This window comes from Perognathus longimembris, chromosome 1 (assembly GCF_023159225.1).
Source record: "Perognathus longimembris pacificus isolate PPM17 chromosome 1, ASM2315922v1, whole genome shotgun sequence".
In the NCBI taxonomy this organism is placed as follows: Eukaryota; Metazoa; Chordata; class Mammalia; order Rodentia; family Heteromyidae; genus Perognathus; species Perognathus longimembris.
The window spans coordinates 69,337,972-69,354,260 of record NC_063161.1 but is presented as its reverse complement, the minus strand read 5'-3'; the positions used below and the strand labels follow the sequence as shown (position 1 = coordinate 69,354,260).

At 46.0% G+C, this 16,289-nt stretch overlaps 1 protein-coding gene across 11 annotated transcripts in view; it reads right to left on the bottom strand.

Annotated features, from left to right (window-relative positions):
* Positions 1–16,289, bottom strand: part of LOC125366930 (transformation/transcription domain associated protein) — a 105,236-nt gene that overhangs the window by 27,840 nt on the left and 61,107 nt on the right. For 7 of the 11 annotated variants that reach the window (XM_048367626.1, XM_048367628.1, XM_048367648.1 and 4 more), the window contains 15 exons: positions 16,044–16,225; positions 15,668–15,866; positions 15,164–15,292; positions 14,427–14,693; positions 12,514–12,720; positions 11,326–11,484; positions 11,100–11,234; positions 9,802–9,912; positions 8,405–8,551; positions 7,161–7,374; positions 6,624–6,749; positions 4,756–4,902; positions 3,867–4,069; positions 2,926–3,047; positions 2,437–2,650 (listed from right to left, as the gene is read on the bottom strand). In XM_048367626.1, the coding sequence (XP_048223583.1) occupies positions 2,437–2,650; positions 2,926–3,047; positions 3,867–4,069; positions 4,756–4,902; positions 6,624–6,749; positions 7,161–7,374; positions 8,405–8,551; positions 9,802–9,912; positions 11,100–11,234; positions 11,326–11,484; positions 12,514–12,720; positions 14,427–14,693; positions 15,164–15,292; positions 15,668–15,866; positions 16,044–16,225 (2,562 nt within the window). The remainder of the gene's footprint in view (positions 1–2,436; positions 2,651–2,925; positions 3,048–3,866; positions 4,070–4,755; positions 4,903–6,623; positions 6,750–7,160; positions 7,375–8,404; positions 8,552–9,801; positions 9,913–11,099; positions 11,235–11,325; positions 11,485–12,513; positions 12,721–14,426; positions 14,694–15,163; positions 15,293–15,667; positions 15,867–16,043; positions 16,226–16,289) is intronic. The other 4 variants (XM_048367631.1, XM_048367650.1, XM_048367645.1 and 1 more) reach the window with 1 other exon arrangement.

The following is a 16,289-nucleotide window of genomic DNA, read 5'->3' as shown; positions in this document are numbered from 1 at the left end:
ACAGATAACTGAAACTGCAGCCAAAACCCAGGCTGAATAACACAATGAAGAGGGCACCACTAAGGCTTAGCAAGAAAGTGGTATGTTCACAAACCCAGGTGGGTCAAGGGTACAAAATCTCAGCTGGACAGGAGGAATACTGCTTTTTGAGATCTACTGCAGAGAATGTCAAATACAAATAGAGTGACTGCTAAGATGGCAAAGTTTAAATGTTCATTCCACACAGAAACTGTTATGGATCTGAAGTTACAAGTAGTTAAATTGAGCTAGTTAACCTAACAATGAGCCCAGCATAACATCACCTTGTTCCCATCAATATTCTTCAAATTGTCTTAAATGTTTTTAAAGGACACACAAGACAACAGAAGGCTAGTTTGCCTGGAGATTGATGGAGAGGGACAAGCCCAGTCACCTGGGACTAGGACACCTAGCTTGAAGGCTGACATTCATACCAAGTGCTGGGGAAGCACCAAGTACGTAAGAATAACAGAGACACAGAGGAACCCAAGGCAAACAGAAGGGGAGGTAGGTGGATTGTCCTTGTCATCTGTGTGAGGGAGGTGGCTGTGGAGGGAGGGTGTGACCTGGAAATGTTGGTGGTGGGGTGGGGACAGGGAGACCACAGGAAGGACTGAGGGAGATCCTGGTTCAAACTACTACTCCAGTGAACTCATGTGTGTACCCCAGGACCAGGTCTTAGTCATCTCTGAATTCCTCAAACCTGGCCTGGTGCTGGGGCCTAATTAGCAGTTCACGAGCACTTAAGTGAACAGTAACAGAAAGCAGGGACTAGGCCCACTGTGCAGCCATTGGCAAATATTCCAAATCCTTGCTGCATATGGTGCCTAGGTGTCTACTTAGCACAAACAGGATGCGCACCCTCACAGGCCCAGGGCACAGGCCCCTCCTCTGCATCAAACAGTTTTGCCACAGTTGCCACAAGGTGGTAGCCTGGAGCCATTCATCCTTGGTGAGCAGATAAGTGCTGAGTGCTGCTAACCTGTGGCAGGAAACTGCAGATGCTCGGAGTCTAAAGCTGATGAGTAAGCCAAGCCAAGGAATGAAGGACAGCAGATAAACAGCGACCAAGACGTCTCCCCGCGTTCCTGTCAGAAGCACCAGGAAGGCCTGGCTTCGCCTCCACTGAAGCATTAACCCCAATCCAGGCTGGACTCCAGTATCCTAACAATGACCAATGTACACCTGCTTAAGCCCTCACACCCAACTCCTACACAAACCAACAGGCTGCTCTGCTTTCTTGCTTTAAGCATGATAGCTTGCCAGTGCCAGTGGCTCACACCTATAATCCTAGCTACTCAGGAAGCTGAAATCTGAGGATCCTGGTTCAAAACCATCCTGCGCAGAAAAGTCAGTGCAAGTCTTATAGTCAATAAACTACTCAGAAAAAGCCACAAGTTGTGCTGTGGCTCAAGTGGGAGAGTGCTAGCTTTGAGCAAAAAAAGCGCTCAGGGATAGCAACTAGGCCTGAGTTCAAGCCCCACAACCAGGAAGAAAAGGAAAAAAAGGTATGATGAGAGGCTAGCAGGGAAGGATGGCTAAAGCCTGTAATCCTAGCTACCTATAAGGTAGAATTGGAGGGGGGAGGGGAGAGGTTATGGTTCAATGCTAGCCTGGTAGCGTGGACATAAAAGTTCATGAGATTCCCATCTCAATCAATAGCTGGTTACAGTGAATGGCTATCATCCCAGCCATGGGATAGTACAAATAGGAGGAACAGTCCAGGACAACCCAGGCATAAATGAAGAACCGGAAACTAGCCAATGCAAAAAGACACTGACAGAAAATCTTAAGTGGCAAAGTGCCTCCTTATTAGCAAGCGTGAGACTTTGAGTTCAAATCCCAGTACTGGGATTAAAAAAAAAAAAAAGACGAGGCTGATAGTACTAACTGAATTTCCTAGAATACACATATGTATACACACACACACACACACACACACACACACACACACCCCTTTGCCTACCAACTAAATGCTATTCAACCTTTCAGTAAAGTTTTATTTGCTTAGTGCAAGTCCTAGGGCTTGAACTCAGGGCCTGGTCACTGTCCCTGAGCTTTTCTGCTTAAGGATAGCACTCTACCACTTGAGCCATAATGCCACTTCTGGCTCTTTGGTAGTTAATTGGAGATAAGAGTCTCACAACTTTAGAACTTTTCCAGCAGGCTTGGGTTGGCTTCAAACTGCAATCTTCAGATCTCAGCCTCCTGAGTAGCTAGGATGACAAGTGTGAATGACCAGTGCCCAGATTGATAAAGGTTTTTAATTAGTCCCAAACTCTTCAGATGAAGACTGGGAGCTATGGCTTGCTTTCTCCCTGGAGAGCCACAGCAGGTTTTGTGTGGGGGAAATGCCTTCTGCGTCCCGGAAACCCACAGCTGTCCCCAGATGCAGATGGAGAGCTACATCTGTCCTACCTCAATGCACTGCTTGATCCAGAAGTGGTTCCCCATGGCCTCCCAATTCTGGGAACAGGTCACATATAGCAGGCGCTCGTAGACCCGGTGTTTCATTGAGTTGTCAAAGACCTCAAAAAACTTTGCCCTGATGAGTGGTTGGGCACAACGCAACCCTGAGAGGAAAGCAGGCTCCAGCTTCGCGGTCAGCTCACTCCCAGACAGGGCCTCATCTCTGTAATCAGAGGAGTCATGAGGCTCAGGTCCTAGGCAAACAAGCGGAGGGCTGGGCAAGGGGAACAGACAGACTGCTGTGCAAATACCACAATGGTGGCCAAGAGTACGTTTTCAATCCTGACAGGCTTAAGTAACAGTGCCCTAATACAATATATGAATTGGTATTTAAATGAATTTTTTTTTTAATTTAGGTATAAGACTGAAGTCATGTTGCATTGGTTGGAGTACATTCAGACCAATATGTAGTAACATTTGACTAACTATGATAATTACCTGTAGACATAGTTAACAAGGTCTAAAAACTGGGCGTTTAATTCGAGGTCTTCTGGGAAGCGTTTTTCTATGTAGGTCATCATTTTCACCAGCAAAATGGACTTCTCCCGGAGTGTAGGCGTCTACAAATGTGTTTTTTAAAAGAAAAGCTTCATTACTTCAATTTGAAAAAAAGGACACATTTAAAAGTATTTCAAGTGGTTGCTGGTGGCTCATGCCTATAATCCTAGCTACTCAAGAGGTTGAGATCTGAGGATCATGGTTTGAAGCCAACCCAGGCAGAAAATCCTCCTGAGACTCTCATCTCCAATTAACCACTCAAAAACCAGTGCTATGTGTGGCTCAAGTGGTAGAGCACTAGCCTTGAGCACAAAGAGGCTCAAGGAGAGTGTCCAGGCCCTGAGTTCAAGCCCCACAAAGAACAAAAAAAGAAAAGTTATTTCGGCAATCTACTCTGCTACTATATAAACTCCTAAAAATTTCATCAAGTACAACAACAAAGGTAATTTCTAAACAGAACTCCAAGATGACTGATTATCTTAAAATCAATACATGCCAATATAGGTTTACATAAGAGCTATAACTGACATCAGAGAGAAAGCAACTAAATAATAAGGCAAATCCCAAGTCTACGGAACCTCACCACTACCCCCCCCCATGAGCCATCAGAGCACTGTGCTATTAGTACAAGTATTCTCTGGTTCATCTACCACCACAAAAAGGGTAGTAAGATTCATTCAACACTTGAACACAAATCATCAATTAAGCTCAAGATTCTATTAAGCTCAAGATTCTATTTAACATCCATTTACTGCACAGAGCACTCGATTCTAAGCAAGCAAAGCTAGTAAACCTAAGAGAAACTGCTTTGCTTGAAGAAGTTTTGGAGGGAGAGGTGAGAAGGTGCGGCTAAGGCTTCTTTTCTCATGACTCTAGCTCACCTGGTTGGCTGCCATTGGAGAATTGTTCTTAACCCACTCCTCCACAATTTTCACCACAGCCCGGAGGATCTTGGCATCTGGGGACTTCTCAATGAGGGACGTCAGAATGGCTTGGATAAAGTTCTTGCGCATCTCCATGCTCATCACAGCCAGCCTCGTCTTTACCAGCTCCAGGCTCAGCATCACCAGCTCGCTTGTTCCTGCTCGTGTAGCAAAGACAACACACCCAACATGCCTCTCTACAGACATGGCCTAAAGGACCATCACCTCGCACTACTTGGGGTATTTCCCCTTCAATCTGTAACCTAGCAACTGAAACCATGGGATTTAAAGCAACTTGCCAATATTTTAGTGCTACACCTTACAAGTGTGGCTTTCCAGGAGCCCTGACCACCATCAAGGAAGCTAATATAGAGACCACCCTAACTTCTCCATACCCTCCCCCCCAAAGCCACTCATGCATGGCACCTGGGTCCTAAGATATGCTGTCTATCCAGACCTGCTAATGACAGCACCCTGCCAGCTCCCACCCCACCCACTCAGAACCACAGCTCGCAGGAAGCTGTGACCTGCTTCTTCAGAAACACCAACTAGGACTAAGGAGTCTGTCTTAGAGCAGTCTCACCTACTCACTCAGTGGCATTGGTGAAGGTTTCAGGTAAGAGTCCAATAACTACATTTTTTTTCATTTTTATAACCACCAAATTTTAAAAGTAGTTTTCTAATGGTTTTACTTGGAGTTGAAACCTCTGTTTTAGAACAATGTAACAAATGTCATGTCAACCACAGAACTGTAAGCCACATTTACATTAGAGTTCAGTGGCACAGCTAGCACCATGCAGGTGGTTGGCACACTAGAGTCTGGAGAGAACCCAGCCCAGGTGGTCACCTGCAGCTGCCTCAGTGCTTCCGGATGCGGCCTGTGGGTTTAAGTGCTCCCGGACCATCTTCTGCAGGGAGCGCATGAAGACAGAGATGAGCCTGTCGATGTAGCTCGGATTGTTGCTGCAGGCTGACTTGAGGATCATCAGGGTCCCTGTGGCATAGAAATTATTTATGATGAAAGTGAGTAACAGAAACATGCTTTTCAAACATTCTGACAGAAGTGCAAACTAATCCCAATGCTAGCCTAGAAGTTTCTCTGGAGCATATCCTCCATTTTAGTTTTTTGGCTGCGGTCCACTACTTGAGCCATACCTCCAGTTCTACACCCTACATTCTGAAGCATCGCATTTCCATTTTTAATCTCAGCTATGTCAGCACTGCGCTCAGCACAAACCATGCACTTCCCCCAGTTCTGGATTCTTTTTAGATTTTCACCAACCACTTTAGTTAAAATTTTTTATTCCATAATAAAGGAAGAAAGACTTTTCTTTGTGGCCTCATCTATCTGATAATAAATTCTGTACTTTATCCTAAAAAGGCCTATCAGGACACAATAAATAAATATTTGCATTTGATCCTGAAAAGTTGGGTAGTATCAGTTAAAATCAGCAAAGTCAACAATGGAACATTAACACTAAGTACATAAAGAATTTATCTTTCATACTTTATATCTTGATTATCATCTTGACCCTGATATCAGCATTAAATTTTGAACCTGTGTCCATGGCTCACACCACAGGTCAAATCTTAGGATACTTTCTATTGACAGGTGCCAGCACCCCAGCCTTGAACAACGGTAGGCTGCCTTATTAAGAGGCTAGTCCTTCGTGGAGCAAGGCAGGATGCGGCCCCACTGACTACTAACACACACATAACGCCTAGCGCTGGTGACATCAATGAACATGAAATGCATCCTGCTGTTCCTGGCTGCGGCGCTCTCCTCCACCAGGCAGATGCCAGTGGCAGAGCCCTAGGACCAGCATGGACATCACCCAGGCTTACTCGCCCTGCCTGCCTGCCTGCTGTGAGCCCTACAAAGAGGACAGGACCTCTAGGGGTCAGCTCTTCTCATTTGGAGTCCTTAGGAGTGAGGGATGACCATGGATCCATGATGGAAGTGGGAAATCAGCAAAGCCCTCCTCATTTTCCATATCAGCCCAGCTCTTAACACAAGTTTGACAGTAAGAAATAATATTTAAACCAAATGGTCCTGTCTCCCAATTTCAGAGAGCAAATGCTAGAGTTAGAAAGCAAGGAATTCATGCAAAAAGAATGAATTTATAGACACAGGCGCATATCTAATAAAAGTGGTGTATATATGTGCCTGTGTACAGAAAAATGACCCACACCAAAATGTTAACATCGAGGCTTATAGGTGACATTTAATTTTGTCCTCAACAACGGTGCAATAAGGGAGAAAAAATCCTTTAAGGCACCACCCAAACTCTGATCCCAATCAGAAAGAAAAGTGAGTTTGGCAAAAGGCAGTATTTACACATCTGACTTCTAAGTGTCCAATAGCCAAATGTTTTCCAGCCACCATGATCACCAGTCAGCCAGAGCCTCGCTGACTAGTCAGGGACAGGGCTAGTAAGTGGCGACTGGCAGCATATTTGCTCTCAGCGGCTCTGGTGGCTTCTGAGCCAGGTATCACTCTGGTCCATGTGCCATGGCAGTTCCTCTCACTACCAAACCTGCACCAGAGGCTAAAGCAGGAGCAGAGAAGCAGCAGTGCTGGGCAGGTGGGTTCATTCACCTCAGAGAAGCCAGGATGATAGACAACCAGGTGAAACACAGACTCCTGAAGAATATGCCCACATAGAGGCCCCACAATGGCCTCAGTGTCCAGTGAGCCACTACTCAGATACACACCAAAGAGCTGGGAGGGATTTGCGCTGGTCGCCTTCTCATAGTTGGTGAGTCCTTCATAGATGACCTTCCCCACAGCGGCATAGAGACACTCCAACTCTTCGTACTTAGAGGCAACGCTGGAAGTACCTGGAACGCAAGTTGGGATTGAGCGTGGCTGAAATATCACGGCCTCTAGCACAGCAGCCTCTCCTGAGGAATGATGTGGCCTCATCTTGGGACAGCTCTGACCTCCCCATGCCTTCCCAGAATGTGCTCCAAATACAATCTGCCAAACTGTGACCCTGTAACTGCTCAACATTTGCCACAGTATCTGAAACCAACTTCCCTTTAATACCTGAAGGAAATGCTAGCATTCAGCAGGTAAAGAACTGAATGTCTAAAAACAGACCAAACAATGTGATGCTGTTAAGTTTCTATGTCACTTTTTTTTTTTTTTAAGAAAAGTGGGCTGAGGAGGTCCACTGCAGCCCTAGGGGATGCACAGCCTCAGTGGCAGAGCACCGCACTTCCCAGTGCTCCTGGGAAAAGGCCACCTACTTGGTTCTGTTGGGAAAATGCTCATCAGGCGAGAGAGGAGGCTGTGGACGGCTCTGAGTACTTTGGTGTTCCCGCACGTCATACAGGCAGCGATGCCCCGCTGCAGGGGCTTGAAACTGCTGAGGATGGCCTGGGATTGCAGAACACTCAGCAAGAAACTCAGCACTTCCAATCCGGTGCAGATATTCCCATAGTTCACTTGATTTGGTTGCTCCTGAGATGAAGAGCACAGGGTGCTCACGAATTAAAATTAGTACTTAAGTACAGGCTCAGAGAAGCACAAACCCAACAAGTCTGAAAGCTACATGCCACTAGGTATTTGAAAAGGCTGCTTCAAAATAAGCATATTAAGCCAGGCACCCTGGCTTAATTCTAGCTACTCAGGAGGCTGAGATCTGAGAATCATGATTTAGAGCCAGCCCAGGCAAATCAACCCACAAGACTTTTATCTCCAAATTATCAGCAAAAAGCCAGAACGGGAGATGTGGTTCAAGTGGTACAGCCCCAGTCATGAGTGAAAAAGCCAAGCAAGAGTTTGAAGGCCTGAGTTCAAGCTCCAGTACCAGAAAACAAAACCATGAAAACCCAGGAAGCTAAAAATGTCAAACCTTGGTTTGTAGGAAGAACAGGCACTGACTCATGGAACTTCTGCTTTCATGGCATGCACGCGCACACAGGCAAAGGCACAGGCACAGGCACAGGCACAGGCACAGACACAGACACAGACACAGACACAGACACAGACACACACACACATCTTACATCTTGTTTACTATGGGTAGCAAAAATAAAGGTAGAAAGCCACATTGCCAAGCCAGGCTGACAAGTGCCAGAGATTGCCCACTGAGGCTGAATATATTTGAGAGACTGCCCCAAATGCTGGTTACTTGACAAGTCGATGAAGTCCTGCATGTAGTGCTTGAGACGAACTATATATCATTCATTTACTTGAGTTTTAAAAATTCAAGTTTATTTTACAAGATATTCCATAAATCAACTCAGATTCTTTTTTCAACAGGTAGGTCGATTTAAGGAACATGTCTACAAATGCAAGACAACTGATGCCATGCTTTCACAGGCCAAAGTGTATGTGGGCTGGGGAGGAACCCAAGTTCTGCCCGCTCCCCATCAGCAGAGGATGAGGCCGGAAGAGGCCCTTGAGCAGCTAGGGTGTGGAGAGCAATCTACAGACACATGCTGGAGCCCACGCAAGCTGCTGACCTCACACTAGCCATGTCACCTACCACAGTCATCAGCAGCTTGTCAAACCACTGTAGTTTCAGCTCTGACTTGGACCACATATCCGGTCGTAAGGCAGTCTTCAGGAGCGTGACACAGCGGCGAGAGAGCACCTCCCCAGGAGAGCCTGCAGTATTCGTGTTGTCGTTGACCTGCAAATGCAGCTAATTAAAACTAGACTTTCACTGAGTGCCCATGCTGAATGCCCCAGCTCCCCCCCCCCCCCCGCCACCATCATGGCTGCCTTCCCTGAGATCCGCCCTGTTCACTGCAGCTGCCTGGCGCCAAGAGCGGTTTGTGCCCCCGCCCCACATGCCAGAAGGACATGACTGACTCACTGATTGAGCAGTTTAGAAATTGTTTGCAGTTCTTAGAATATTGAACTGTATTACAAGATGAATTATTATATTTAATAACTTAAGATCTCAAAACTTGCTAGGGACTGGTGGCTCATGCCTGCAATCCTAGCTACTTGGGAGGCTGAGATCTGAGGATCGCAGTTCAAAGCTAGCTTGGGCAGGAAAGTCCATGAGATTCTTCTCTCCAATTAACCACCAGAAAACTGGAAGCAGCGCTATGGCTCAAGTGGTAGAGTGCTAGTCTTGAGCTAAAAAGCTCAAGGACAGCGCCCAGGCCCAGAAGTCAAGCCTCATGAGCAACAAAAGAAAAAAAGAAAAAAAAAGATCATGAATTTTAAAAAATACTTAGAAAAAAATCCCATTTAGTGCCTTTTGGGGGTAGGGTGTGGATTAGGGATAGAACCCACAACTTTTTACATACTAGTGCTGGGCCACTTTCTAGCCCTTGTTTTTTGGGTCAGTTGTGGGGCTTTAACTCTGGGCCTAGTCGCTGTCCCTGAGCTGTTTTACCACCTTGAACCACAACTCTACTCCCAGTTTTTTGGTCGTTTATTGAAGATAATAATCTCATGGACTTTCCTGCCTGGGCTGGCTTTGTAGCCCTTGTTTTGTTTTTTTGAGATAAGAGTCTCACTGTGTAACCCAGGCTGGCCTGTAACTCATAGTCCTTTATCTGTACAGTTATGCCCTACTGTGTATGGTTTTTATGAAAACTACACTGCTATGTGCAGCTTTATATTTCTGAAATATGAACATAAACTGGGTAACCGTGCCACATGCTCATAATCTCAGGACTCCTGAGGTCCAGGCAGGAGGATTATGAGTTTGAGGCACTCTGGCCAGTACTGAGAGACCCTGTCTTAAAACAAACACAGAACAGCCCCTATCCCTGAGAAGACAGCAAAGTCTGAAAGGAAAGTGCCTGGCACCCAGCAGACACCACGCTGTGTATCACTGGTCAATTCCACACCCAGCACAAGACACCATGTTGTGTGTCACTGGTCACTTGCGCTGTGTCACTTGTCACTTCCACAGTCCCATACCTGACAAGCCACTCGGATGAGGAAGTTCACCACGGTGTCAGTGTGCTGCTTATCAATGGGCTTAGAAAGAAGAGAGTCTGCCCCAGGCAGCGACTGGCTCCTCCCGAACACCTAGAAAAGGGCTGTTCTTTATAACAAGAAAGGAATTCTGGGCAAGAATTGTCAACACTGTGCAGACTCATTCAGCAAGCAACAGGTGCTAGAACTCACAAGGATGGGCATGAGAGATACCAAGAACAGATGCCAGCAGGTGAGCAGGCTACAGAGTGGCCCGTGACTGAGGAAAGGGAGACTGGCCAGACGGTGACAGGGGAGTTATCAATAAGAAGCTGGTCCCCCGAAATGAGCAAGTGGCTCTAGGCAGAAGAGACGGGGCCAGGGTGTACAGGAGCAAGTTCTTGAGAGGGAGGAAAGGGCGTGGTGGCAAGAGCATGGTGAGAAGGTACCTGGAGCCACACACCATCAGTGAGACCTGCTCACCTACATGCTGCGGGCTTCTGCCGAGGCACAGCAGTCTAAGTTCATTTTTAACTTGAGTTTTAAATCATTACAAGATCCACAAGACATTATAAAAACAATATAGAGATTTTCTGTAGCCTTTACTCTGCCTTTTACATTCTGATGGTACTGTGAACAAACATCCTAAGAATTCTCTTTGCTGATAAGAATAGTCAGAAGCATGAGCCCCAGGGATGGGGCAGAGGCTGGGTGCTCACAGCAGGACAGGCAGGGCTTGCCCTCAAGCTAATATGGGGAGAAGGAAAGGGACAAAGTGCGAAGGATCCAGTTTCTGCCTGGAGCCATAGGATGTAGAGCCACGTTAGACTGGGCACTGGGGACCGGGAATATACACAAAGTTGGAAGTGTCAGCCAAAGGCCAGTGGCCTATATTAACAGTCGAGCCCAGAGCCCAGGGCTGCCATCCCAACAAGGACTAAGAGCAGGAAACCCACCACAGTCTTGGAGGGTCCCCTACAGAATACAGGACAGGTGCATTCTTTTTTAAACTTGATCAAATGTGTTTATGTTCTCAAGTTTCTTGCTTCAAGTATTTTTTTCTTTTGGTGGTGCTGAGGCTCACACCCAGGCATGCTCTACCACATGTGACATCCCCAGCCCTCATAGCATTTCTCTTCATGCCATTTAGCAAACTGCCATTACTAACACAATTTTAATGTTATTAGGTGAGTGTGAAAAAAATGTCTAGAAACTTGGGGGCAAGCCTGAGGGTGAAATACCCTGGGGCTGCCAGCTGCCTCACCAGTGCACAGGCCCACAAGGAAAGCACTTGCTCTTACTGCACTGATGGCACCGGTGGCCGTCCGGAAGCGCTTCACTTCCTGGGCAGAGTCCACGGACAGGCCTCTCTTAATGGAGGACGAGACAGAGTTGACGCCTTCTCCACTGGAATTTGGGTCCATATCTGAATCCGGCTTAAACACACACACACACCTGATTTACTGACCAATTTCCAGAAGTATGCAAAACATAAGTAGGGACAACAACCAGGAATGATATTCCTACCTGCTGATCCTTGATCCTCTGCAATTCCCACTTGATGACGACTTCAGACAAGTCCACAGCCAGCCTCCTCTGCTCAATGGTGACACTGGGCGTGAAGCCCAGTCTCTGCATGGCACTCACCATGTGCTGGACCAAGTGATGTCGCACTGGGTAGTACACCTGTGGGTAGACGGGTCCCATCAGGGAGGCTGGACCTTGGCGCCGGCCTATGTGTACATACCTGTACACACACACGTGCACTGCCCCTCCCCCCCAGCCTCACCCTCATTCTCTCTTCCCAAGTATGTACTACTACCTCTCTCCCTGCTCAATCTCAACAGAATGGTGCAGTTCAGTGCCTCTGTACCATAGTTACAATATGTTAAAAATCTAAACCAGGAGCCAATGGCTCAGGCCTATAATCCTAGCTGCCCTGGAAGCTAAGCTCTGAGGACCAAGATTCAAAGCTAGCCAGGTAGATAATTCTGAGAGACTCCATCTCCAATAAACCAGCAAAAAAGCCAAACTGAAGTTACAGCTCAAGTGGTAGAATACTAGCCTTGAGTAAAAAAGTTGAGTCCAAGTCCCGGTACTGACACAAGCAACGAAAATCTAAATTATTTACATATATAGGGAAGTCTAGTCACATATTAAACTTAAAAATTGACATCATCAAAGTTTAAGATGTACTAAAAAGCAAATTTCCAATTCTAAGAGATGGCTGCAAAAATATGAGCTTTGATTCAAATCTTTCCTCTTCCCAATCTACAAGAAATCCCCAAAAGTGGGTGATTTGGTTATTGAAGAGGTGCTGTCAGCATGAGTATCTCATGAAATTGTTTTTACCCAAACCTAGTTATTGACAACTACCTTTTACCTACGTAATTCCTTAGTGTGCAGACAAGGTTAAGTAAAAAGTTACAAGAAAGCATACTCTTTACTTGACTTATATAACTATAAGCCCCCTGTAGATCACCTTTATAGTAACAATAAAAATTTAAAACAAAAGAAGTTACAATAAAAACCATGTTTTCATGGTAAAAAAAAAGCAGGGAAGTAAAGACACACAAGATACTATCTGCACCATAGCCACTTCCATGTGCTTACAGCCATACCCAAATCAATCAATGGCCACTTTATTACAGGAAGAAAAAAAAAAGAGCAATGCCAATGCCTGAAAAAGCATTTCACACCCATCTTCCTACACACCTTAAAATGCTGTACTATCAGATGCAAAATATGCACCAGCTGTGGAACTGTGTGCCCCTCCTCGACGATGATCTTCCTGGTCCAGTGAGTCAGCATCTGGTGCCCATCCTCCATACGAGCAGGCACTGCTGGAGTCAAGATAGCCATTGCTTGTCTGACGATTGCTCGGGCTTCCATTGCATGAGCCTTGAGAAGACTGTGGAAAACCTGAACAGGGAAAAAAATTGTATGGGGGTGAGAATGATGGCCTTGAAAAATAAGACACTCAATTACGCCAAGATGTGCTGTTGTTGCCAAGCAATTTAAGAAATCCTTAGGACTCATCAGAAACAAACTACTTTCTAGTCTTTATTGAGCATCTCCTCTGTGCAGGTACAAGGCAAAAGCCAAGGCACCCAGAAATGCGAGCCAGCCCTTTGCAAAGATCTTCCATTTAGACTAAGTAGCAGAAAGGTAGCTGAGGCAGATAGATTTTCCCACAATGTAGTGTAGGAAATGCAGGGAAAGGTGCCAAGCCAGAGGGAGTGGTCAGCAGCAATTTCAAGCTCTTTTCTGTTCTTCAAATGAGAGGTAAAGGCCTAGGTAAGGTCACAAGAAACACAAGGGAAGACACCTGACTGCACTGAAGGTAAGAGGACAGACAGGAAGGGGGCTGGAATCAATAGACTGCTGAGCAGAGAAGGCCCCCATGTGGTTCTCTGGGACAAGTGGGAGTAAGGAGTGTCTGTCCCAGAGCCTAGAGTTGCACACCAAGTGCCTATGGGCAGTGAGGACTTGTGTTCCCAGTGTGGAGTTTAACATCATGGAAATTTATAAGTCAGGGAAAACTGGGAGAGGTAGTCTCAGGACCAGAACTGCAACTGCCCAATGTTGAACATGTGTAACTCTCATACAGTGACACTGCTGCCTCAAGTGTGGAACCAAGACTCAACTCAGGCCTGCCTGCTATCAGAACCCAAGCCATTGGCAGGACTCAGGGAAGATATCCTAAAGCAAGTCACACAGAAAACAGGTGGTAAGACATAGGTCCAAAGAGGCTATCATTTTTGGCTAAGAGTGGCGAGGCTGGTACTCTTCATGATCTCACTAGATCCCCTTCAGGATCAGCCTGAGCAGGAGTTTCAATGAATGTCAAAGGAACTAAAATGCATAGGAGCTTGAGGTGGAAAAGAGACATTCTCTTTTAAGAACAAAGCTGTGAAGGAACCAAAAGGCAGAACAATAGCTAGAGACAAAGGAGATATGGAGGGATTATAGTGTGCCTTTTCTTTGTTTTCTTTTTTTTTGGCCAGTCCTGGGCCTTGAACTCAGGGCCTGAGCACTGTCCCTGGCTTCTTTTTGCTCAAGGCTAGCACTCTGTCACTTGAGCCACAGCGCCACTTCTGGCCGTTTTCTGTATATGTGGTGCTGAGGAATCGAACCCAGGGCCTCATGTATACAAGGCAAGCACTCTTGCCACTAGGCCATATCCCCAGCCCCAGTGTGCCTTTTCTTTTCTTACTCAATTATTCTTTCACTGTCGTATACACACATTAACAAACTTCCATCTGAGCCATCTTCAGCTCTGCAGCCCAGCTGAATCAAGCACAATCTCGTCAAGCACAATCATCCTCCCTCCAGAACTATTATTTTATCTTCCCAAACTGAAACTTTCCCATTAAACACTAATTCCCATCCCTCCCTCTCTCCAGAGCCCGAAAGCCTGTGTTCTATCTCTACAACTTTCACTATTCTAAACACATCATAAGTGCCAGCATATGGAATTTGTTCTTCATTGTTTTTATAAGAAGACAGAGATGAGCTTTTCTAAGCTGGTATTGGGAAAAGACAAAAAGAAATGGAGAGGCTGAGGCTGTTGAGGTGCCAGGTGAGAACAGGTTGGGGTGTCAGAGGGAGGGAGCCCAGCAAAGCACCTGGAGGACTATTTTCTTATGTATTGCAAATTTGGCAATAATGTGAGCCAGAAGTAAGTGCCCGCTGTATTTGCACGCGGGATCCACACAGGCTTTGGAGAGCAGGCAGGGCCAAGCGAAGGTCATGAGGCGGCGCAGCTTGCTATTGCGGTTCTTGTTGTTGTCGTGGATGTGGTGGGGGGCGTGCTCCACCAGCAAGGTGGCATACTGCAGAAGGTAGATGCGTAGAGAATCCAGCATGTCTGCTTGCTTCTCTGGGTCCAGGACCTGATGACAAAGATGAAAGAATGGAACTCAATGCTGGTTTTGAACTGTTACTTACTAAAACTCAACTCTCAAGCAAGCAAGCAAGCAAGCAAACAAGAGGCCAACAACACAAATTTCAGGCACCACGAATGACATAACCCTCTTTCAATAACGTGGTGATTACAGGTCACAAAGGCTATCCCATCCTGTCTACTACTCTCAGTGGCTCATAGTAGACTTATTCAAAGCTGATGTCCACAAATGAACTCACATTTGAATTCTCCTTGAAAATATTTCTGCTCTGACTGGAATCAATGAAAGCATGGCACCTTCAAAAATTATAACCAAGTATTCTGTCATGAACATAATCATGGAAACTAAAAGCCTTGGAAAACTAAATGGAACAACATATTTCCATGACCCCCTCACACACGCACACACATTCAGTCATTTCCAAGTCCTCACTCCCAAGACGCTGCTGGGCATCCTACCTTGCTTATAAATACACTAGTGATGCTCTCTGGGTTGTCACCCTCAGGATTGGGAGGTCCTAAGAGCTGCTCTCCTTCTCCCTTCTCAAAGCTGTATAAGAAAGCAGGATTCAAGATATGCTGCAGAACCTACAAAAAGATTAAAAATTAAACAAATGAGAGATCAGATTAGGATGGGACAGTACCTTGTGGCTGGCCTGAACCATGAAGTCAGAGCTAACCAAGTCACCAAGTGGTGACTGCAAAGGTAGCTAAAAACTTGAACAGGCCAAACCCAAGGTAGCCAAGTCTTACTGCAAACTTTCTCAAAAGAAAACTAACAACCCACTTCTCAACAAACTATGGTCAACCAATGAACCTGCTGTGTCCCTCAGCAGGGGGTTCCCCCACCCAGCCCTGCAGGCTTAAGTGTCAACAGACACAGGGCAGAGTTTCCCCAGGAAGCCAACCTAGATACCCACAGCATCTACCAAATAACCTTCTGTCTAACTGGGGGGGCCTTACCTTTGCCTTTAATTCATCTCCAAAGTTGGGGTCATTGAAGTCCACAAAACGAAAAAACAGGGCCCGTTTTTGAGCAATGCTATAATTTTTAGGAATCTCTTCTTCCATATACTCTTTCAGGAATGTCATATTGCAGAGAAAACGACCAGTGAAGGCTCGAAGCAGCTGAAACAGCAATTCTATATCTCCATAATTCCTTCTGAAGGGTTCAGAATAGAAAAAACAGGTTAGCCACAGGAAAATTTCCTAAGTATGACCCAATTTGTCTCTTCAATGGTTCAAAGTTACAGCCCACTCTGTAAAAAAATTTTTTTTTTTAATCTGGCTAACTACATCCACTGAATCCCAAGGCATACAGCTCACTAGATGCACCTACTTGCAGTAGTTCAGCAGACAGAAGGCCAGCAATTTGGGCTCCTTCCAGTTGGTGGCAGCCATGTTCTCTTTGCGGTGTCTTTCTTGAAAGGTCTCGCTAACCCACACTCTTCTCAGCTGGCTCACCAGAGAATGCTGATTGGCCAGCCAGGAGTCATCGTTTTTCACGATAATACTGATGATCTGCAATGAAAAGACAATGAAGGAACTGTGGCTCGGTCTCACTCTGGGAGCGTGGGGCTTAACC